This window comes from Eutrigla gurnardus (assembly GCF_963514095.1).
Source record: "Eutrigla gurnardus genome assembly, chromosome: 20".
In the NCBI taxonomy this organism is placed as follows: Eukaryota; Metazoa; Chordata; class Actinopteri; order Perciformes; family Triglidae; genus Eutrigla; species Eutrigla gurnardus.
Genome location: NC_139931.1, coordinates 15,988,185 through 16,010,687, shown reverse-complemented (window position 1 = coordinate 16,010,687; position 22,503 = coordinate 15,988,185). Strand labels below are relative to the sequence as shown.

General features: G+C 43.1%; 1 protein-coding gene across 2 annotated transcripts; it reads right to left on the bottom strand.

The window, feature by feature from the left end:
• Positions 1–5,473: 5,473 nt before the first annotated feature.
• rtbdn (retbindin) lies at positions 5,474–14,884 on the bottom strand. 2 transcript variants are annotated; one of them, XM_084036838.1, is made up of 6 exons: positions 14,647–14,884; positions 13,550–13,771; positions 13,339–13,438; positions 12,273–12,401; positions 11,372–11,468; positions 5,474–6,731 (listed from the first exon to the last, which is right to left on the bottom strand). In XM_084036838.1, the coding sequence occupies exons 2-6, from the start codon at positions 13,707–13,709 to the stop codon at positions 6,375–6,377; spliced, it is 843 nt and encodes a 280-aa protein (XP_083892964.1). In that variant the 5' UTR covers positions 13,710–13,771; positions 14,647–14,884; the 3' UTR covers positions 5,474–6,374. The 2 variants fall into 2 exon arrangements, with proteins under 2 accessions (XP_083892964.1, XP_083892963.1); XM_084036837.1 differs by having other exon boundaries at positions 13,550–13,724; positions 14,647–14,883.
• Between the last annotated feature and the right edge of the window lie 7,619 nt (positions 14,885–22,503).

The following is a 22,503-nucleotide window of genomic DNA, read 5'->3' as shown; positions in this document are numbered from 1 at the left end:
CATTCATCTTCCAGAGAACCATGAATATTCCTCCCACCTTGCCGCGGCCATCTGAGGTCCTTACAGAAGTTGGATCTCCAGTTTTAGACGACTAAAAGTAGTGATTGGGTTTGTTTTTGCGGGAGACTCAGTTTGAGGAAAGTTTGAAGCAGGTATAAAATTAATAAAAAAAAACAACAACATTTGAGCCATATGTAATATTTATGCGTTTTCACCTTTATCAAATGTATGAATGGATCTTAAGGCTAATTTAAGGCCATTTATGATGATAATAAGTTTACAAATAATTCATTTCATTCAATAATTCAATTTAAATTGATTCATTCATCACCTGTTCTATGGATTTGTGAATTTGTGTGTGTGTGTGTTTTTAATCACAATGCTGCCTCTAACAGTAATGTATCGGGGTCATTCACTTGGCTGTGAGGTAGAAGATACATCTGTCAATGAATATACAGTAAGTTGGCACACACAGCGTTTGTTACAATATGGTCACATGTCAGTAGATGTTGGTGGATTAACTACAGCAGAGCTGCGGCCTGGAGAGCAGGTCGACCTTCACACATATACAGTATTATATGCAGAAGAAACAGGTTAAGAGCCTCACAGTGTCGTTTGAAGGGTTTTGGTAGGCTCACATCGCCATCTAGTGGAATAATACCGTAACATTGTTTTAGCACCTACTCGCTGTTCTCATTTCAAATACTCTTTGAACACACACACACACACACACACACACACACACACACACACACACACACACACACACACACACACACACACACACACACACACGTTGTGACTCACCTTTTTTTTTAGACCAAATGAGGACAATTGCACAACCTCATAACACAAATCATAACACTTGAGGGTGAAGGCTTGGTTTAAGGTCAGGGTAAGGTTAGGTTTAGGGTTAGGTGAGGGTAAGGGTCAGGAACAGGCTGGTAGCGGTCCTGATTGGGGTTAGGGTAAGTCTCCTTATCCAGTTCAGGGTCCCGGTGAAGCTAATACGATTTTAATTTTATAGAATTAATTCTCATACAATGGGCTTGATATTAACCTGTTTTTTGTGTCCTTGAATTGAATTAATTATTGTACGTATTGTTTGAATATTAAACATAAATCTTTATGTTAACTTACTGTGAAAACATGGCTGATTGCATCCATTATTCATCTTTTACTACAAACCCGTCTGTCAGCACATTCCACTATAAAAGTTGTATATTGTCAAAATGCATTAGCGTAACTTACAGAAACATAGTTTTACTAAAACTGACTTTTGGACTAAATGCTTTCTGCACACGAGTATCAGGATTCACAGTTTCCCTTTTCTTCCTGCTGACGCCTCGGCAGCTTATAAAAACATAGTTCTGGGGTTGTGTCCTCTGTTGGCAGCGATTCCAAACACACAGCAGCTTTTAAACATCGTTCGGCTGTTTGCTAGCAGACGGAAGTGACAAGGAGGCACCTTCACACAAGACAAATCAATGATAGCAATGAATCGTTTACCCTCTGTGGGCGGGACTTAATTGCACCCTGTCTATCCAGCAGCAACCTCCAGTGAAGCCAAATGCTGAAGTGTCTTAAACATGCATCCCCTCTACTGGCCATCAGGGGGCGACTCCTTTGTTTGAAAAAATAAGTCTGATTGCATTGAAGTCAATGAGAAAATGATCCTACTTCTCTCTTGATTTATTATCTCAGTAAACATTGTAAACATGAGTTTATAGTGTCAATCAATTTATTTCAAGTCTTCTTAAATCCAGCTTTGTCAGATAATGTTTTAAATTGTGTGTAAGATAACCAACCCCAGCTTTCAGGTCAGATGTGCCTCTTTTTGAAGTTTAAACTGTATTTTAAGATATTGGGGAGAAAGTATTGCAAGTCAAAGCAACATTTACAAATACAACATTTAATGGCGTTAATAACATGGTGTGGTATTACCCAGAGGGATGTTTCCTCTTTGAGTATAGAGCGAGCGGCCGACACACGGAGGCAACGTGAGTCACGGCTCAGATGTGCTGCGTGTACGTGAGAGAATAAGTGAGAAAGACACAAAGACGTTGTGGAGTTTGAAGGTCAGATCTTGGCCTTGCGGCAACAAATTAACACGATAACCTCATCTATGTTACAATTAGTCTGGACCGCTGCTGTAACACATTTAAAAAAGATAACCTCGTCTCATCTGTGTTACAATTTGCTTTAATGATGACTTTCATTCTGAGGTCATGTTATTAGCTATCATCACGTGGGGCGAGTTCTCTACACAAATAGCACAAACACACACTTTGCTTCATTGTCGGTCCTTAAAAAAATTAAAAAGTCAAGTGGTGTGTGGCGTTAGATATGACGCACAGTATTGTGTTCGCTGCCGTTCCACCTGCAGAGGGCACACGCTGTGAAACCCATGACCAACATCCTCTATGTGAGAAATCTGCACATTAGTCACTTTTAATGAGATGATTCTAAAGAGTGTTTTGTTGGTTCATTTAAAGGTCTATTTGCTGGATTCAGATGAGGCTGTCAGTTCAGCTTGCTGCGAAGATGAATCTCTCGAAGGACACGAATCCTTCTGAAAGACATTTATTTTGAACCCCTGAAATCCTTCCAGACTTTGACAGAGTTAAATAAATTGTCCTGATGCTTCATTAACATATAAGAGCATTTGAATTCCTCCCTTAAAGCGGCGGGCAGGGGAGGAGCCTGATTGACAGCTGTTTGGCCGGGTTGGTAGACACACTTGTCTTAGTGAATCAGGAGAATCGAGGCTGACGGTGATGAGAAGACGCCGTCTGCTCACATAATCAGACGTGGAGGCCATGTTGTTTCCAGACGCTGCAGTCAAACGTTTCTCAGCATGACAACATTTAGGGTTCCTGGGTTTGATTTAATTAGCTTTGAACACTGAGAATATCTAAATGCATTTTAGGCTATTATAGTTCATGCAGAGTTGACATTTGAAATTGGCAATATACAAGAGAGATGGAGTTCAGTGCCAACGTGCTGTAGAGAGAAGAGGAAAGAGGAGGCGACGTATCTGCAGGGTGGTGTTTTGATGATGCACGATGCACTCTGTGCTGTGGAGCTCTGCCCAGCAGGGCTTCTAAGAAAGGATTACAGCAGCATTTCTAGACAAGACTACTCCTTTAAAAGGGCAGCGCCCTCATAATAATAAACCATGACCCCCCTATGGCAAGCACAAGGAAGAGTGGACGTTCTTCTAGTGGACAAACTGTGGAATTACAACCTCTGGGTCCGTTGTGTGATGCCATTGGGCACAAAAGACTTTCCCCCATTGACTTGCATTTGGAAAGAGTTGCCTGTAACTCAAGTAGATCAACTTCACAGTTCAAACTCTCGAATAAACCTTATTTAAATCATGACATTTTAATGCTGCCGATCATGAATGAGCCAGAGAACGAGGTTGGACCAACAGCTGTGAGGTGACTAATGTGTGCCATTTTGGAGAACCAATCCAAATGGGGTCTAAAAGTTGTGTCCGATGTATTTAGTAGCCCTGTAGTCGGGTGTGGTCTAAGTCCCCCCCCCCCCCTCCATTTGTAATGGTCTAGACCGGAGGTCTTCAAAGTTTGTCAGGCCAAGGCCAACATATTTTAATTCTATATTGGCATTTCCACATCACAATTTCACCTCATAACATTTAACAAGGAAGATTAGGAGGATATATATTTGCTTAGTATTCACGTTAATGTGTATTTTTGGACCCCCTGCAGTAACTCTGCGGACCTCCTAGGGGTCACGGACCCCCTGTTGAAGTTCCACCACTGTTGCTGCTGTTGTTCCCAGCGTGCTCCATTAACTAACCCATGTAAAGTCAGCCAGAAATAGTGATTTAATGAAAAAGCTCTCACCACAAACGGATGCGATGTCAGTCCTGTCACGAGTGCACCTTTATTCTGACCTCTGATTCTTTTTTCATTAACTCAGATCCTGTCAACCTCCTCCGCTCTGCGATCAGCTCATTCCTCTCACCTGAGACCGGGTCCACACCTGGTCCTCATTACGCACATCAACCAGTCCTTCACATGCAGCCCAGACTCCCTCACCCTCTGCCAGGCTGTCTAGTGCAATATTAAAACGGAGGACCAGATATGAGGCATGCTTATTAAAAATATTGCAATCCTGCAATCCTGCACCATTAAACAGCCACCTGCTGTAGTCTTGATGAGTTGGATTGATGACTGCTATGAAAACCAACGTCAACAATGCTTTATTGACAGGAAGTTTCTGAGTGACAGAGACTGGGGGGGTGCACGTAACCATGGTAACTCACTGTCACTCCTGTGTGCGTGTAAGACTGAGATGACTCTGATCAGCACGCTGGGAACGAATTACAATTCAGATAGATTTATGTATGTTTCTCACTTCCACCCCGATGCTCTAAATAACTCACTGCTGCTCAAACCGTTTGATCTATGAGTCGTGTTTCACGCTGCGACGTTATCAGCAACGCGTTGGTTTGTCATGAGAAAATTAAGGATTTATTGGAACAGAATGTCTGTTATTTGCCACATTTGATTTATTTGTAAACAGAAGTGATCGGTGTTGAAGGTCTATGTTTCCTGCAGTTAACAGTGTTCCAGTATGTTTAGACCGGTCCGACACCACGGCCCAACCCCGAAGACCTGAACCCTGAACCCTGAACCCTCAGTGACGTCATCTGAATGTAGAAGTCGTTATTTCTTTATTTAAACGTCTTCCAGACTCTTGTTGTTCCAGGTTGATGAATCGATTTCATATAATATTCCATGTAAAATCCTAAATGTTAATGTTTCTAATGCTAATATGCCGGACTGAACACCCATATGTCGTTGAAACAATTAACTAAAAGTGATGGACAAATGGAGAAATAATGTAAATGTAACTGATGCAGAGTTGAAATTGATAGCTACATGTGATGGGTCTAATCAGCTCATTGTAATTCAAATGATTTAAAATAGTAAGCTGTGCATAAACAGTTTAAATTGTTAAAAAATGAAATAAAAGCTTAAAGTGAAGGTCTAGCCAGCTATGTTTAATGAAATAAGATCCAGTCTAGAATCCATTTAAACGGCATATTAGGAACGTGACAGGCAGTGTATTACACCGTGTGTGTGTGTGTGTGTGTGTGTGTGTGTGTGTGTGTGTGTGTGTGTGTGTGTATGTGTATGTGTGTGTGTGTGTGTGTGTGTGTGTGTGTATGTGTGTGTGTGTGTGTGTGTGTGTGTGTGTATGTGTGTGTGTGTGTGTGTGTGTATGTGTGTGTGTGTGTGTGTGTGTGTATGTGTATGTGTGTGTGTGTGTGTGTGTGTGTGTGTGTGTGTGTGTGTGTGTACCTGACTGGGATCTTAACGTCCTTTTGGAGACATAAAGATGAAGTGCAACCAGAAGAACTACGACAGGCTCCGTTTGGCATTTAGAAATATTGTCTTTATTGAGAACGTAAAGCACAGAGACACCCATCTCAGCAAGCTTCTTTTTTCCTTTCTTTTTTTTTTTTACAAAACATTTACATCTAACAGTGCCTCGCTAGAAATACACAACGTAATTATAAAAGAAGAAAAAAACACCCACGGTACATTGGTGATATACAACTACCAGAACAACCTTCATGGTGTGAACGCTGCCTCGGCGGATTTACTCCGGTGGGCAGATTTGTTTCTGAATATTAAGCCCTCCCTCGGGTATTAAGCATACCGCTCCATAGTCGTTATACCCGATCACTAGCGGTCAGGTCGTAATCTCTGCTGGAAAAAAAGCTCCTTTCTTTATTATCATTACTCTGCGTGACCTTCTCCACTATCATAACCCTTATGACATGTATAGACTGCACGACACGGCATCACAACAGCAAACGTCTGCTTTTAACAATGGACTAACGCAGACCGAAGTCTCCTAGATGATTGGACAGAGAAGCGGGGCGGTGAAGTACTGATAACACTGTCATGAAAGATACTCTGGTTACCCACGACGTCATGCAGGAGCACTAATGCTGTAGGACTTTATTCTACTGAGCCTTACAGAGCACATATTTGGAAAAGAAATCCTCACCTAGAGCAGCCATGATGGGATATTATCCATCTATGAATGAAGTCGGAGCCCTTGCAGAATTGAGGATGCTGCCTTTAAATCTTTTACTCTGGCTGTTTCGGTGGTTCAACTATCTGACCAGGTGTTTATTGGAAGTGTTACAAGCTTGTCATTCTATCGTAGACCGTTATTTAGATTACATGTATGTGACGATGATAATGATGATACCAGTTTAGGTCTGTGTGGTAAGGTTAGTCAGAGGAGCAAGGTTACAACTCCATTTTACAAGATAGATTAGGATCTAGACCATAGTCTCTAAACGTGTTTCCACCTACGCCTCCTCTCTACAAGCCGCTGCCGCTCCCCTCCACGTCGTCCACCACCAGCGAGCGTTTACGCAGCACAGAGTTGCCCTTCCTGCCGCCCCTGGCCTGCGGGGGCAGCTTGGTCTGGCACGGGGCCCGGTACTGAGGCAGGCCGGTCTTGGTGGTGTCCAGCTCCTCGGGGTCGTCCTGCTGGGCCCTGAGGGCGGCCATCACGTCCTTGTCTGAGGGACTGAGGGTCAGGCAGCCGCAGGAACGACCGCCCTCGCCCTCCGCTCCGACCTCGCCGGCCTCGCCCACGTCCTCCGCCTCATCCTCCACGGTCATGAAGGCGTCGCCCCACAGGCTCTCGCAGAGGTCCCTGCCATGCTGGTACATCTACACACAGAGACACAGCATACAGGAAATGAAGAGATTCTCCTCTGACACAATGATGAACCGGCAACCAGTGGTGAAAGAAGAACTCACAGGTTTTTCTTAAAGTTGAGCTGAAACAACATTTCTCTATCTTCCATATAGTAACAATATTTATAGAAATCTTCTCCAGCTCTGCTCAAATGTTTAGATCGATTGATGTTATAATATTATTGGTTGAAATCGTGGTTGTTAATAGCTGATGTAAGCATGCTTCATTTGTTTTCCAGGGGAAAAAAATATTGTTTTTGCTATAAAACTATGAAGAAATAGTTTTTTGGGGAAAATGTTTCAATATTCACACATTATAACCAAGAATGTGATGTAAAAGGGTTAAAAAGGGATTTTTCCTTTTAGCTGGACTTAAAAGTAGACTTTCATCAATGCATTCATAGTACAGTATGCAATTATAGTAGAAGTACGCTATAATTACCAGCCAAATGTTTAATCTAAAGTGAAAGTACTCATTAAGCAGAACTGTGTTTAATTAAGGATCTCTGTCGTTAGGGGATAAGGGATACAGTGAGCAGGTTACTAATGCGAACTGCAGATCTGGACAAGAAGTGTTGAATCATGGATGTGTTTTTGGGGTTGCTTTGTGTCTCTTTGTAGTCTTTTTGCATTTTTGTGTCGTTATTCTGTCTCTTTTACAGTCTTTGTGTGTCTCCGTGGTGGTTTTATGTTTCTTTGAGGTCATTTTAAATCTCTTCCTGGTCGGTACGTGTCTCTTTGAATGTGACTTTGGGCCCCTTTGCCCTGCAGACCCGTTCAATAATCCATTCATGCCTGAAATAACCTGCACGCTGTATGTTACCCCTTACATAGCCGTGCATGGTGCACGTAGTTACTGTAGTTACAGCTAATGACTGGTCAAACTGGGCTCAGGATGTTTATCCACACATCAGTAAATTGAACCTATCTGCATGGATTTAGTATTTATTTTGCAACATCCATCAAGTATGGCCTTTCTTTGCTTGTAAGCATTCACTGGAATAATTGATTTGTTCCTTTCAGGGCACCGGCAGCAGCCTTGAACACAGACACCCTCCACCAGGTGTTAGCGGGGGCTGCAGGCACCTGGCAGCTGCTCTCGCCAAGCGTCTTTTCTCTGCCTCGCTCTCAGGCGCCCGCTTCACCTTGTCTCTGCCAGCCCCGGGAGCAAATTCAAAGGCACGGCGACCTTGAGAAAGCCCACGCTGCTCACCGAAAGACAGACGGACACATCTCAAATGCAAAAAAAATCACCCTTTGTGTTGCTATCTGACAGGAAGTTCATTACAGCGCTCAGTCTTTACGTAGCTATCCTTTGAGGGGAAAGTCCAATTACTGCTGGCTTTGGTTTGGTGGGTTCTGGAGTGTGAAAAATGACACTCTCTAATACAGTGAGTATGGGGATTAATAGGGATAGTGCACAAATCACAATTCCACACTTAAGCTGTTTAAATGTAAATGGTGCAGGCCTACATGCTTAGAAATAGTTGGGGGAACTAATTAGTGAAGTTCCAGTGACAAACACTGTGTTTTCTGCTCTTTTTTCCCTCTCTAGTGTCAGCTTCTTCTTCCCTCCCTCACTTCCACTATGGCTTATTTTCTTGCTTATAGCCACACTCACTGTTTGGAAGCTGTGTCTTCCTTCTTCTCCCTGTTTTTTTTCAGTAGCACACCCCCCACCCCGACGTCTGCTTCCTTTCATCCTCCTGCCGGTTGAGGGATTAAGACTGAGTCACACTGGGTGCTCAGAGAAGAAGCTGTAATATATTTACCGTGTTGGAAGGACAAAGAGGATAACGGCCATTTCTCCTCACTACATATACTCTCTGTCTGATGCCTTGGTCTTATCGCAGCGACCTCGTAACACACACACACACACACACACACACATTTCTGTCCTTCCCCAGGCAGACACGGTTTGCTGCCAAAGCTAATTCAGAACAAGCACAAGTGGCTTCAGACGACACGGTGTGATCGAATAAGCGAGATACTGAAATTTCCCGGGGCTCTATCTTGTCCTTATCTTATTCAATTCTGCCCTTCTCTGTCCGAAGCCTGCGACGTTCCCCCTGGTGTGAAAAAGAAATGAAATCGAGGACTTAAATCCCGTGACATTGACAAAGCGTACACCTTTCTTAAAGCAGACTTCTATTGTAATGATTTGCCGTGAGGGTCAGAATTAGAAACGGGTTTTATTTTCATTACGTTATTAAATAAATTATCAAGCTTTGAGAACAAAAGACTATGGGTATGAATATATTGAACAGAGATCAGAATATACTCAAATACTATATGGAAGTCAGGATTATCTTACTTACTTACTTACTTACTGGGTACATATGACAGGAGAAACATGTAAGTATACGAGGAAGCATACGAGAGGTAAGTTGGGTAAAATGGGGGTTATAACTGTGTGAAGAGACTTCTAAGATTTAGAAATGAATGATTATAATTACACAAAATATATATATAATAATGAATAAAACCTTCGTCTTTGCCTGGAAATATAGGCTGCTATAGAAAAGTAATGCAGATATCTTTAAAATATAAATAACTAAGACCAAGATTAGTTTCAGCTTGCAGAAACACACAGGGTAGCCACAGGTGTAAATTATATATCATATAAATGATATATATTCTAAAAAATAAGGTGACGTAACAACAACACAATGTAGGCTAACCACCTGTAACAACACAGCGGCCTCCTGGGTGAAAGCCCGGCGTCCGTATGACCCATTCAACCTCCTTCAGTCAACCTTCAGTAACCCCGCATGATAATTGTCCCCTTCATCGGGGCCATTAATTCATTCTATCCGATCCACAGATGCAACTCTGGATGGGTTGGATGCCAGCGCCTGGCACCGCCGCCGCCACAGATGTAACCTCATTCCCACAAAATCCGGAGCAGAAAATGCGTCTAATGCCGAGATAAATCAGACCTTGGCTGGCAAATAATGTTACCCATGAGCACAAAGACGGAGCGAGACCCGGGGTGCCAGAGGGATTTTTGCATGCAGCGGTGTGTGTGTGTGTGTGTGTGTGTGTGTGTGTGTGTGTGTGTGTGTGTGTGTGTGTGTGTGTGTGTGTGTGTGTGCCTTTAAATGCTTTAGCTTGTTTCTATGCAAATTGACACCTTCTGCAGTCAGCATTTACAAATCCTCACTGTATCTGTGCATATTTATTCTACAACACACACCTGCATTGTGTTCCTACAGTATCTATTTGGTGAGGAAGATGCTTGGTGTGGGGTTTCTCAGCCCGTGGATTATACCATTTGAACGTAGAGCTTAAAAGCTCTCTAACTCAGAGTGGTGAGAGGTTGTGGAGCGTTTCCCGTGCGGCCCTGAGGTGGACTCGACCACGGGGAGGCCCGCCGTGAAATCTCACATCTCAGTCGACTGAAGAGAAAACAAGATGAAGCTTTTTCTGCTGTGACCTCCAAAAATGTTGCGAGAGGCGGACACTTGTTTGCAGTCTCTCTCTCTCTCCCACTCTCTCTCTCTGAGGGGCAGATCTGTTGAATGTGCTGAACGCGCTGACTCATGTTTTTGTATTCAGGAGCTGTTTAAAATACTCTGATTTGAGGGCTATTTCAATTTATGGCAGCCCGTTTCAGTTTAGACATTAACAGCTTCCTGCATGAAAATGGACCATTACCAAACACAGGTACACACACACACACACACACACACACACACATATACACTCACCCACTGACACCCTCTCCTCTCTGAGGATACATTCTCTCTTTCACTACAAATCGGTCATTTCCAGTAATCATCCACCGGAGAGCCGTACTAATAGGTCTGGTGTCTGGGGGCGGTGTTCATTCGTTGATGTGTCTCGCTTTCCCAGAAACACATGGAGAAAAATGTCTAAAATGTTCTACTTGTATCTCATACTGTACCTTTATCTTGAATCGCCCGTTCTAACTTTGCTACAATGTTGTACGATCAGCTCTGTTCACACATTTCTGCATTTGAGGAGTTCCTTACTTGTTGTACATCTTTTGTCTTTATTTCACATGTTTCCCATGCCAATAAAGCCCCTTTGAATTTGAGAGAATGAATGAATGGAGGAAAGAAAGAGGGGAAAGCAGAGACAAAAGGGACACATGGATGGACGGACAGATGGATGGACCCATCGATGGAGTATCATGGCATGTGGTGTGTAGTTAGTTTAACCGCGTCGGCGCGCCAGCCCCCCTCAGTAACGCTGTCCCTTTTTAAATCACCCAGCTGGCCTCTGCCCACTGAAGCAGGACCGATCCTTTTCATGCCTCAGTCCACAGCGGCCACGCCGCGCTCTTAACCCTTCGCTTGCTCACTCGGCTACTGTGACACAGTATCTGACCCTCTACCTGCGGCACGTGGCTCAAATGACAAGTTTCGGGGTCGGTCAACGAGTTTTCCAACCCTCTGATGCCTCCTTCGCTTCGTCAGAAACTCTCAGCGGAGGCCTGAGCGTACTTTAGTTGATCTTAGTTTAATGTGCTAACTTTGCTATTAGCACAACAAGTATTGGACTAGTTCAAATGTTGACCTGGTGATGATAGAACGAGCACCAAAAAGCAACACATGTATTATTGAAGCAGCCAATCACAGACGGCCTACCTGCTGATACTGAACACAGGTCCCACTGCAGTTCTGTCCTCTGGGGTCTCTGGCCCAGTTACGAGCACACGTCATGTCCATCCTGCAGGCGTCAAACCTGAAGAAAGGCGTGTGAATTCTCAAAATAACATATTGGAAATGGCAAAACAGGAAACTGTATTTCTTTCATTTGAATATTTTCGGAGAAAATTGAAGTTCAACATTTTGGGAAACGTGTTTTAGAACATCGATAGCACTCTCATGACCGCTGAATATGAAGCTACAGCCAGCAGCTGGTTAGCTTAGCATAAAGACTGGAATCAAGGGGATACAGCAGCTTGCCAGGTAACAATATCCACCAACCAGCATCTCTGAAGCTCACTTATGTCATATATATTTATATATTTTATCATATATATTTATTTATTAAATCACTGTAAAGACCGAAGTGTAAAAACAACAATAACAGTAGCAACAATGACTTCCTGTTGACATAATTCTCCATCAAACCATAACGTGTTGTTTTTACATTTTGGTTCTTGAACATATTAAAGAGACATGTTAATTAGTATGATTCATATTTGTCATCAAGACATGAGAGTGGTGGTATCAATCATCTCTAAAGAATAAGAATTTTTTTTTTTTTTTTTTATGACAACAACTTCTAATGTTTTAACAAAGCAACCATTTTGCTGGGATCCCCGGCTGTTCTTTGTTTTTGTACCCTACTTTATAAGGATTAATGTATGTAGCCTTGTCCCTGCGCCATAAATGCTGTTTATGGGACACTCTGTCTTAGCGCTGATGGCACAGTACGCTACACTGGCTAGTAATCTGTGTCTCCACAGCCTATTCTCAGTGAAGAGGGACAGATGATGTTTATTGATTTAGATGCGATTGGCAGCGTGTCCGGCAGCCTCACCAATCACGGCAGAAGCTGTGGCAGAGCGGCACGGCCTGGATGTAGGAGCGGCGGTGAGGGTGGGGCCAACGGGCGGCGTCAGGGGAGCAGCGGTAGAAACACGACACCCGCTTCAGGAAGCCTTCGCACCTGAGGAGAGAGAGCAGGGGACCAGTGAGGACTGACATGGCCATTCAAACCTTTATTGACCCTGAGGGCTGACTCAGCAGTTAGTCACAAGGCAGGTGACGGTGACATAGTATTTATTTGGCATTTTTCCAGTCCACTATTTAATCTCTTTTTAGCTCTGTTTTTGGTCTCCACCAACTCCTGGGAGGAATACCTGGCCCTTTAGCAGCTAAAGGCTCCACAGTGTGTTATTTTTATTTTGTCTGTTAGCTGTTTTAGTTCAGGCTATAGGTGAGTACAGTCAGTTGTTTTCCCGAACAAGATGAGACTAACAATAACGGCTGCCATAATACAAAAACAATTAAGCTAATTAAACCTGTACGAGTGATTTTTGGCTTTTTGGCAGGCAGTTAAAACAAGCTGTAAGCTGTTTTAACTGCCTGCCAAAGCAGCAATAGTTGCTTATTTACACTTTTCTGGCCACTTTACACATTTAAGTCCACTTTTCTCTATCCTTTTAGCTCTGTTTTTGGAAGCTTTCGAAGCTACTCAAACCTGCAACTACTAGCTAACGTAAGTAGCTAACTTTGCCTGTTAGCTTTCTTCCAACTCCCATTGTATTTATAATTAAGTTGTGTGTTTTTTATGTTATTTGTTTTAATCTATTTAGGATATTTCAATATCTTTCCACATCCCCATGTTAATTTGTAAATATTGAAGAATTAAATGTTCATTGCTGAAAGGGTGTACTTGCATATTTCATTTTAATTTTAAAGTGGTTTTCAGACAAGAATATCGCATTTATTTCTGGGACAATATAGTCCAACTAAAGAAGTCATGGTGACACACCGGAGTGATAATCCTCCGTGAGTTCGACAACACAGAATGACAGCTGGTTCATTTTTTAAAAGGTGCTTTGAAGGTGATTACAGAGGGATAAGTACTGGTGGAGACTTACTCGGAGCTCAGAGACCCACACTTGTCCCAGGGTTCATTCTTGTTGCTAGCAGAGGGAACATGGGAGACGTCCTGGATGTCTTCTTCTGTGCAGCAGCTATCTGTCGGCAGCAAAGACAGGGAGAGCTGTCAGTCAGCAGATTCACCTTGACGTTTTCACCGCAGGTCGTCTTTTGCACCATTTAAACACGCAGACAAACACCGTCACTCACTGTCAGCATACAGGCCGCACTCCCTCAGGTGCGCCTCCGGGCCGGGCGTGGCCTTGTGCTTGCCGTCTTGGAGACACACCCCCTCAGAGCGGGCTCCGCCAATCAGCGCCGCCACCAAACATGCGCAAGCCAATAGCAGAGGGCGAGAGGTGACATCCATCTCTACAGCACAGGTCTGGAAGAGAGTTCAGCACGTTGGACAGCGACAGCCGATAGTTACACCTGAATCCCCGGATAAAGACAAAGCACAGCTCTCTATCTTAATAAAGCACATCCTAATATAATCATATAAATATTATTATTAATTATAATATAGTGCATGTAAATTAGGTCCACAGTTATTCTCCTATGGGTTCAGCCATCATGGCATCCTTGGCAGGCCCTTAAGCACCGTGTGTGCTCTGCATGTGGTGACCTAGTAGACAGGGTGAGCCTAATTAGTTGAGACGGAGGCACCTCGCTGAGATGGGCGACATGCGTAGTTGTTTAATCTAACGAGCGGCTGGCCGGTGTGAAGCCTTAATAACACGAATTAAACAAAGCTGTCCGACATGGCCGCGTGGTGTTGGACGGGTCCGGCCCTGATTATTAAGATATACATTTATTTTTTTAATGAATAGAATATGGAAAACTTTGGCGCATACACCCACCTACCAGTTCAGCACCATCTATTGCCTATTTATAAACAATTAAAATATATATTTTTTGTCGCAGTTTTTCCAACACAATTCTAGTCTAAAAATGTAAATCAGCTGGCCTTGCCTTGAAATGAAAATTAAAATAAAGCAACTTATTCTTATCACCAAGAAATGTAATCCATCACGAAACACATTCAAAGTAAACCATATGTGAACAACAGCTGCATGAAAAAACCTTGGGAAATAAAACGCTAAGTTTTTCCTATGGAGTCTGGTGGTGCTCATTAGTGAGTTTACACTGACCTCGAGGCACTTTCTGGTATTTTTTTGTTTTTCTTTCATTCACTGTCTGAGAGCCTGTCCTCACACAAACCCGTAATACTGCTGAGATAATAATCTTTATGTATTTTATTTTACTTCGGTCGCCTAAACACAGTTTCGATCGTCGTGTATTCGTACCTGTCGATGAGGCGAAGGATGCTCCGTCCGGGATTTAGTTTCTCCTGTTAATGCTTTTTTTTTTTTAGTCTGGTGGTTTTCTCCGCGTCTCTCTGTGTCTCCGTCTGCCGCGGATCTAGCGCGTGGTCCCGGTCCTCGGAGCTCCGGTCCTCCTCTCTGTGCCGCCTGCGATCTCTGCTTCTCCGGGGCCGCTGCTCGTCACTTTGTCACCGGTTTATATGAAGGACATTTCAGTCCCTTCCACCAGGCAGCTCACCCCCCTCCCTCTGCCCCATGCTGGGAAGTCCTCTCTCTCTCTCTCTCTCTCTCTCTCTCTCTCTCTCTCTCTCTCTCTCTCTCTCTCCCCTCCCTCCCTCCCTCCCTCTCTTGCACGCACACACAGAAAAGACTCCCTCCTTCTTAATCTCCCAATGAGATGTTTACTAAATCCTCCTTGTTGACAGCCTTCCCTCCACCAGAGTTAGACCCAGCAGTGATATAGATGAGGAGGGGGAAAACACATTTCTTCGTATTGATTTAAAGGCAAACTCGATCCGACCATATCTTCTAGTATAAGGGATGTGTTGCCCTTGATGTTGGAGATGATCATTCATAGGTGATGCTGAGTCACACCTGCCCCCCAATCCCCCCCAGCTCTGTCTGTATCCACACACTGAGGTCAGGGCTTTTTCCAGATGACAGGGTTAGAGGAGGTTATGGCTGAGATTTAATACTGCCTGATATATGCTGAGGACAGGGAACACAAATCTCTGTGGAACAAAACACCGTGAACTCACCGGGAGGGGGGGGGGCAGGTTGCAAAAACCCTCCCGTAATCATAAATTCTAGGTTGTTGTTGTTTTTTGTTATCAATGGATGCAAACCAGGAAATGGTGACCTTGCCAGCAATGTGAACAAAAGGAATGATGTCCATTTGGTGGGAAACGTTGGTTGAAGGATCGTCCTGAAGTAGGCTTCGTGGTCTGAACGGGGTCGTATGGAAAACAAGAGCGTGGCCAGCCAGTGTGTTTTTCCACCATGTGCGTATTATTGCTCCTGGCTTTTAATCTCACCTCCCCTTGGACCTGGTGTACCAGCCTAATCCCTGGCTGGGTGCATCTCTCTCTCTCTCTCCCTCCCTGTGTGACCTCCCAAGGTTTTTGGCCACAGAATGGCAGATGGAGAGTGTCTTGTGGCCTAGATACGTCCGCCGAGAAAAAAAAATGAGGCTGTGAAATTAGTGGCATGCCTTGGACCTGATTGGTTTTGGCAACAAAACCATGCAGGGACAACGAAGGGCGAGACGGATTGGCCATCGCACGAAACACGGATTGAGTCCAGGTGAAAAGGTTTCAATCAAATCAGATTCAATGCTCGGGCCCCGTTGTCCACCAGACGGTTTCGTAACCGCTGAGGGTCGTCACCGCTGAGCACTTTATTTCTGGGGGTGAGAGCAGAGGAGGGAGAGGCAGAAAAACAGCTCTCCATCTGGTAATTAGAGGAGGAATAACGATATCCTTTGTGCGGGAGCTATTCAGGGAACAGGGAGAGAGAGAGGGAGGACAAAGCAGGCCATCGCTGCTCTCTGTGTACCCTTGTTGTCGTTCTCATTTAACAAGGTTGGGTCACTGCCTCAGCTTGGGCCTTAGGGTGGCCCTCAGCTGGCAAACAGTGTCACCCATCCTCGGCCACTCACTAACTGACAGACATTCAGTTCTGCCAGTTAGAGGGTTTTTTAATTTGTTGTTCCACTGACCTAATTCTCCAGGGTGGCAGACACTTAAAACACCGACATGAAGTTTGGAAATAAAAGGTGGGAAGTGGAGAATCCCAACCAAGAGCACTTCAACCTCAAGGGATACTTCTGCAGGACAGCTCGACTTGTCAACTAAATTTACTCAACTGTTTTATTAAATTCAAGTTGCCATTAGAAGTAGAGTTACAAAGTGACGAGTTAACGAGTTAGCAAGTGAGCAGAGTTGAAATAGTTAACTATTAACAGCTATTATAGCATAAAACAGCTATAGTAAGCTAAAGTAAATTAAAAAGAACAGTTGAAATAGTTAGCTAGCTGTTAAAATGATGAGAAAAACAGTTGAAATAGCTGGCTTTTAAAAGTATCATAAAAACAGTTGTAATCATTAGCTAAACTTATTAAAATTATTTAAATTTAAAATAATTAGCGAGCTGTTAAAAGAATAAAAAATACCATTGAAGTAATAAAGGCAACAAATAAGCTCTCCAAAACTGTAATAATGTGAACTTTTATATATACAGCTTTGATTACAATCCATTTTATTATCCATAAATAACATATCTGGAACATGTCAGGTGGCACCTGAGGAATTCTTGAACACATCTGATAAATTGGGGACGATTGATCAGAGAGGCTTTCTTCCATTTCCTCATCAAGAGGAAATCCAGGATACATCTGAGATTGTCCTTTGGAAACTTGGGAAACCCGTTAAGCTCATGAAATGCTATCTTGTCTGGGAAACACTTTATCTCAGCCAGCTGTTGCTGATATGACTTTGCAGTATTATTAACTTATGGTCAAAGGAACCATTTTTGCAAGTGTCGAAGCTACACTGAAAGGAAGGTCAAATTCATTGACCTTTCAGTTGATGGAAATGTCACTGGTCAAATACCAAATTGTTGGTGTTGCTAATTAGGCTTTTTGCTAAGAAGAAGTGTTTCAAATGTCACCAGTCTGAGGGTTGCATATACACACACACACACACACACACACACACAGGAACAATGGCTCAGATGTGTTTTTCTATTTAAAAAGCATTCATTAGTTGCTAGTGTGGGCCTATGTTGTGTCTACGTGTACTGGGTCACTCTTTCCCTCTAAATCTTTATTTTCTCTAAATGCTTGTGTGTGTGTGTGTGTGTGTGTGTGTGTGTGTGTGTGTGTGTGTGTGTGTGTGTGTGTGTGTGTGTGTGTGTGTGTGTGTGTGTGTGTGTGTGTGATGCAGGTGTGAGAAGCAAATAATAAAAAATTGGAAATCCCAGACTCTAATGTATTTCACCATTTATTCAAACACAGTGTTTCTATCCAACATGGACATTTAAACAAGACAGACATCTGCAATCCACAGTCACACAGGCAAAAAGAACATTTTGTGACAAAGAAAGAAAAAAACGTCAAATTACAGATACATAACACATCAGTAAAATCTGATATCACATTTGATATCATTAATGTCTCTGTCTTGTCTTTCTGAGCCGGCAGACACATCCCATCTCCAGTGATCCTGTGGTTTAGTAGCGAGGAAGTCCCCGTTCTCCACCTAGTGGTCACATGGTGGCACTGCATGCAAGCGTTTACGTCAAACACTTACTTTGAAACCACATTACATGGTCTTCTTGAGTCTCTACAGGAGTTCTGACTCACAGCTGTGGACTCGAAGCATGACGTAAACTTTGAAGTGATTCATTGGAGTTCTTAATTTCAGCTCCTTATTCCATTTATGCCAATTGTTAGATATAAAAGGTTCAGCTCTTTGGACGAGGCGGTTGGCGCTAGTTGCCGTTTGGTCTCAATCTTCTTTCCTGGATGTTTTTCCCAAAGTTCATAGCGATTGAAGCGACGGCGTAAGTGGACAAGACCATGATGGTGCTCCTCACGAAGTGCGACGAGGCTCCCCGCCTCGTCACGCACCTCAAGCTTCGCCTCTGTATCTGAGCGTCCGCCGCCTCCATCGTCTGAACGCTGGGCTCCATGCCTCTCCGTCAACTCCCGGAAGTGTTGCTGGGCTTTAAAGTCGGCGCTGCTGTCTCGTCTCTCGGAGGTGGACGTTGTTCTTGCTGAAGCTCAGAGCACCTGGTTAATAACGTCTCCACGCGCGCGCACTCTTTATCTACCTGGCCTCTTTTGCACACGTCAAATCCTCAGACGCAGCCGTGCCAGAGTGCGTCAGCAGCACCTGTACAACCGACCCCCGCCTGCAGTGCAAAGCGTCCAGACGCCGCTCAAGAATAGAACTGAAGTCATTCAGTCTGACCTTCCACCCAGCAGACTGTCAATTAAGTACCTACCAGTCTAAGTTCACCACCTAGGAGCCAAGGAGGCTTTACAGGTACAGAACAACCTGTTGTGTAATGGCACTAACACGTTGCTCAAAACATCAACTGAGCCATCTCCAGGACTTTGTAGATTACCACAGAAGATCATTCATTTTATTGGACCTTCAGTACATTATTGAATTTATTATATTTAAAAACACGTTTAATTATAGGGTTACAGAAATATTTTATCCGTTGGGTTTTAGACATTGCCCTGGTCCGCCCCAAATAATTGTGTGACGTAGTGTAATTTTAAAAAGTATTTTGTTCACATTAATGAAGAGAATAATAGGGAGTTAATTGCAAATGGACAACCTTACTACTTTTGATGAACATAACAAGTTGGTAGAGGCTCAGAACCAGGCAGCAACCTCTGATTCTGAGAAGTGAAGCCAACCCTGAAGTGCCTTAAACTTGCATTCTTTCTACTGGCCATCAGGGGGCTACTCTTTTGTTAAAAGTCTGAGTGATGTTAGTCTATGAGAAAATGACCCAACTTCTCACTTGATTTATCATCTCAGTAAACATTGTCAACATGGATGGATCCAGATCCAGAGAGGTGGCTGCTTGTGCCACATGTGTTCATCAGATCCACCCGTCGCTCCTTCAGAGTCCAAATATGGTCCCTGGTTGCTAAAAATCCAAGATGGCGACGGACCAAAACTCCCAACTCGAGACTTCAAAACCGTTGTTCTAACTAATGGGTGACATCACCATGACTACATCCACTTCTTATATACAGTCTATGGTCACCACTAAAAAACAGTGGTCGTTGTGTGTATGAAGATGAAAATCAGTTTCTGGGAGAAAACTGTCTTCTGTACATTGTCTTTCTCATCATCTCTCTCATATCCAGATTATTGCTTTCTGGGCTGCAGCTCGCTGTTTATCATTTCTCATTTCCTCTGCTTACATAAGCAGGAAATCACTCATTAAAAAAATGAAACGCTCCATATAGAGGAGGAACCTCTGAGTCGTGGCCAGTGTGAGTTTTGACATTAAGGAGGAGGTACAGGGATGTACACAGTAGAGGGATCGTAACGCCTGAGCTGTGTGGGTTTAGCTCTGGGGAGATATATTTTCATGACAGGCGCCAGACAGATTCATGTTTGTATTAGGGGCTCAGGCTCGGCGGTCGTAGATGGATAGCAGAAGAATGTCCCGGCAGCCCCATAACTGTCGGGAGCGCATCGATACACAAACTTCCCCTTTGTTTCCTCTGCAACACTCCTGCTCTCAGGAGTCTGCAGCTTCTAGTTGCTTTTTTTATTATGAATATGATGAATCAAATAAGACTGGCTGTTTGTTTTTTGTATATCCAAGCGTACCGAACCACATGTCCACATGTAAGAGGTCAGTGGTGGTTGCATCACAAAGCCGTGTGCTACATTTTGGGGATGTTGCTGTGTACTCTTGCAAGACTCTTTGCGTCATTGTAATAGGCTTAGCGGTGTGTGTAGGTAGGTCTTTACATCAACTGTCTGAGGGACTCAAAAAAACTGGCTGGGCCTTTGGGCGATGCAGTTTTGAAGCTGCCATGCATTAGCATTCATATCAAACACTAAAACACGCATATGAAAATATGCCTTGACTCTTATCAATTCATCAACTCAGTCTCTATGAGCCTTTTACTCCACTAACATCGTCCTTTCTTCTCCCCGTCTCTTTGTTGACTGTTCTGTCTCCCCGTTGCTTTAATAATGAATAAAACAACAAGGTTCTTGTCATTTCTCCATGTCTCCCCAGTTTATCTTTCTGCTCCACCGCAGATCAACCGATACCGCACAACGGAAGCAGCTCAAGCTCTCTCAGTGTGGGTGTTGTCTACATTACCCTGAACCAAGAAGACCCACTTTAAGAACACACTTATAAATCAGATTGCAAAGGGAGGCTGTACAGCCTATTCATACATTAAATTAAGTCTGTAACATCCTTGCAAAAAACATGTTTCATCAGAATAATAGTTATGACCTTTGTGACATCTTCCAGTTTGGATGGTTTCAGAATCACAGCACTGAGATAGCTCTTTTGAAAGTTTTAGATGATGTTTACATAAGATTTTTTTTATGTCTGGACTTCAATGATGCATTTGATACAGTTGATGATAAAATATTGCTGCAACTGATAAGAAATTTGTGAAAGAAGGGGAGCATATTTTTGTCTATATTTAGACTTGATCATATACGGAGTTCCACAGGGTTCAATTCTTGGTCACTTTTCATTTAATCTCTCCATGCGTTTACTAAGTCATATTATTAACAATAACAGTGCTTTCTGTTGTAATTATGCAGACAATGAACAACTTTACATTTACAATTTATCCCGACGACTTCCAGTTACATTGATTCAGTGACCAGATTCATGACTGGATGTCTAACAATTCAATACGGACAAAACAAAACTACTTGTTTTAGGGTACTCCACAACACACGTAGGCAAACAATCAGCACTCAGGTCAGGCTTCTTGGCGTGGTCATTAACTCTGTCCTTAAGCAACCATTAATGCTGTCAATCCTTTATCGCATTAAAGATATAGAACAAGAGAGCTTGTGTCTATGGAACGAAACTTTGTCATGTTTATATCAGTATCGCGTCCACATTTGTATGAAGGCTCATTCTTTTATTTATTATTTATTTATTATTTTCAAGTTAGTTTCAGAAGTGTATAATAGTGTGTATGAACTCACTGTATAAATACATTTGCCTTGCCTAGCAGACCAGGGCTTATTCCCATTGCACTTTTCATAATAATATTTCCTCTGCCTGGATACGCTGATCTTGTGGGCATGGCTTTGTGACTGTGGTGTGTGTGTGTGTGTGTGTGTTGATGTGCATCATGTCCATTTGTATGTTTTGGCCAGAGTGAACAGAGAAATCCTCTTACGGTGTCCGTTTGGCGGTGTGTGATGCGCCCGCTGGGAAGGGTTTAAGGACGTCCTGCTGGGTCCGGTGTTTGGGCTGCCAGCAGCAGAGGAGCCTCCCGATTCAGAATCAGACACAGTGGACATCAGGATTACCCGCTAATGTCTGATTAAAGATTGGAACACAAAGAGAGGAAGGAGGCATAAAAAGATACAAATGTGATAAAATGTATGTTCTACATATAAACTGTGTTAGAGAAAGAAAGCCAATAGATTAGAACAATGAAAATCCTTCTCTTTGCCATTTGCCACAATGTCTGACACCTTGATTCTTAATTCTGACCTCTGATGGTGTTCCAGATTAAGTGGCTACGGATTAAGTCCAGAGCTCACTCTAATTGATCTCATTCAGAGTTATGTGTACTTTTGAAAGAGGCTGAAATTAAACCGTACCTCAACTTCAATCCAGCATGAATGAAATCAACCTGGAGGTCAAAATATCCCGACATATATGTGTAAATCCAGATTATTGTCTGGTTCAACTGAAAAATTAGCCTTTTTTTCTGTAAAGTGGATTATTAAATGATCAAATGAATAAATATTACATATTTTTATTTAATCTTGCACTGACACAACACTCTGCACTGCCAGATTTCACCACAAGGAGTCAGAGTGGTGATTTATTGGAGTCGAAAGGAGAAGTTACCTTCAGGAAATCACAGGGCATCACATTAATGTGCATTAATATGGTAAGACAGCGGGGAACCAAACACAGACTGGGCAGGGGATGCAAAAAGCCAGAAGATGCTAATAATAATTTTGCCTGATAGTCATAATAGCGACACACAATGCAAGGCATCAGGCACCCTGATTCCTCCCACTGTGGCTGTTTCCTGTTAATGGTTGAACCTCTAGAGGTCCCTCTCAACACAGGCATTATGTGAGT

Coding starts and splice junctions, on each gene's coding strand:
- rtbdn (XM_084036838.1), bottom strand. CDS start 13,709: ATGGATGTCACCTCTCGCCCTCTGCTATTGGCTTGCGCATGTTTGGTG. Junction 13,439..13,549: donor GTGCGGCCTGTATGCTGACA/GTGAGTGACGGT, acceptor TGCTGCCGACAG/ATAGCTGCTGCACAGAAGAA. Junction 11,469..12,272: donor CACAGCTTCTGCCGTGATTG/GTGAGGCTGCCG, acceptor GCCTTTCTTCAG/GTTTGACGCCTGCAGGATGG.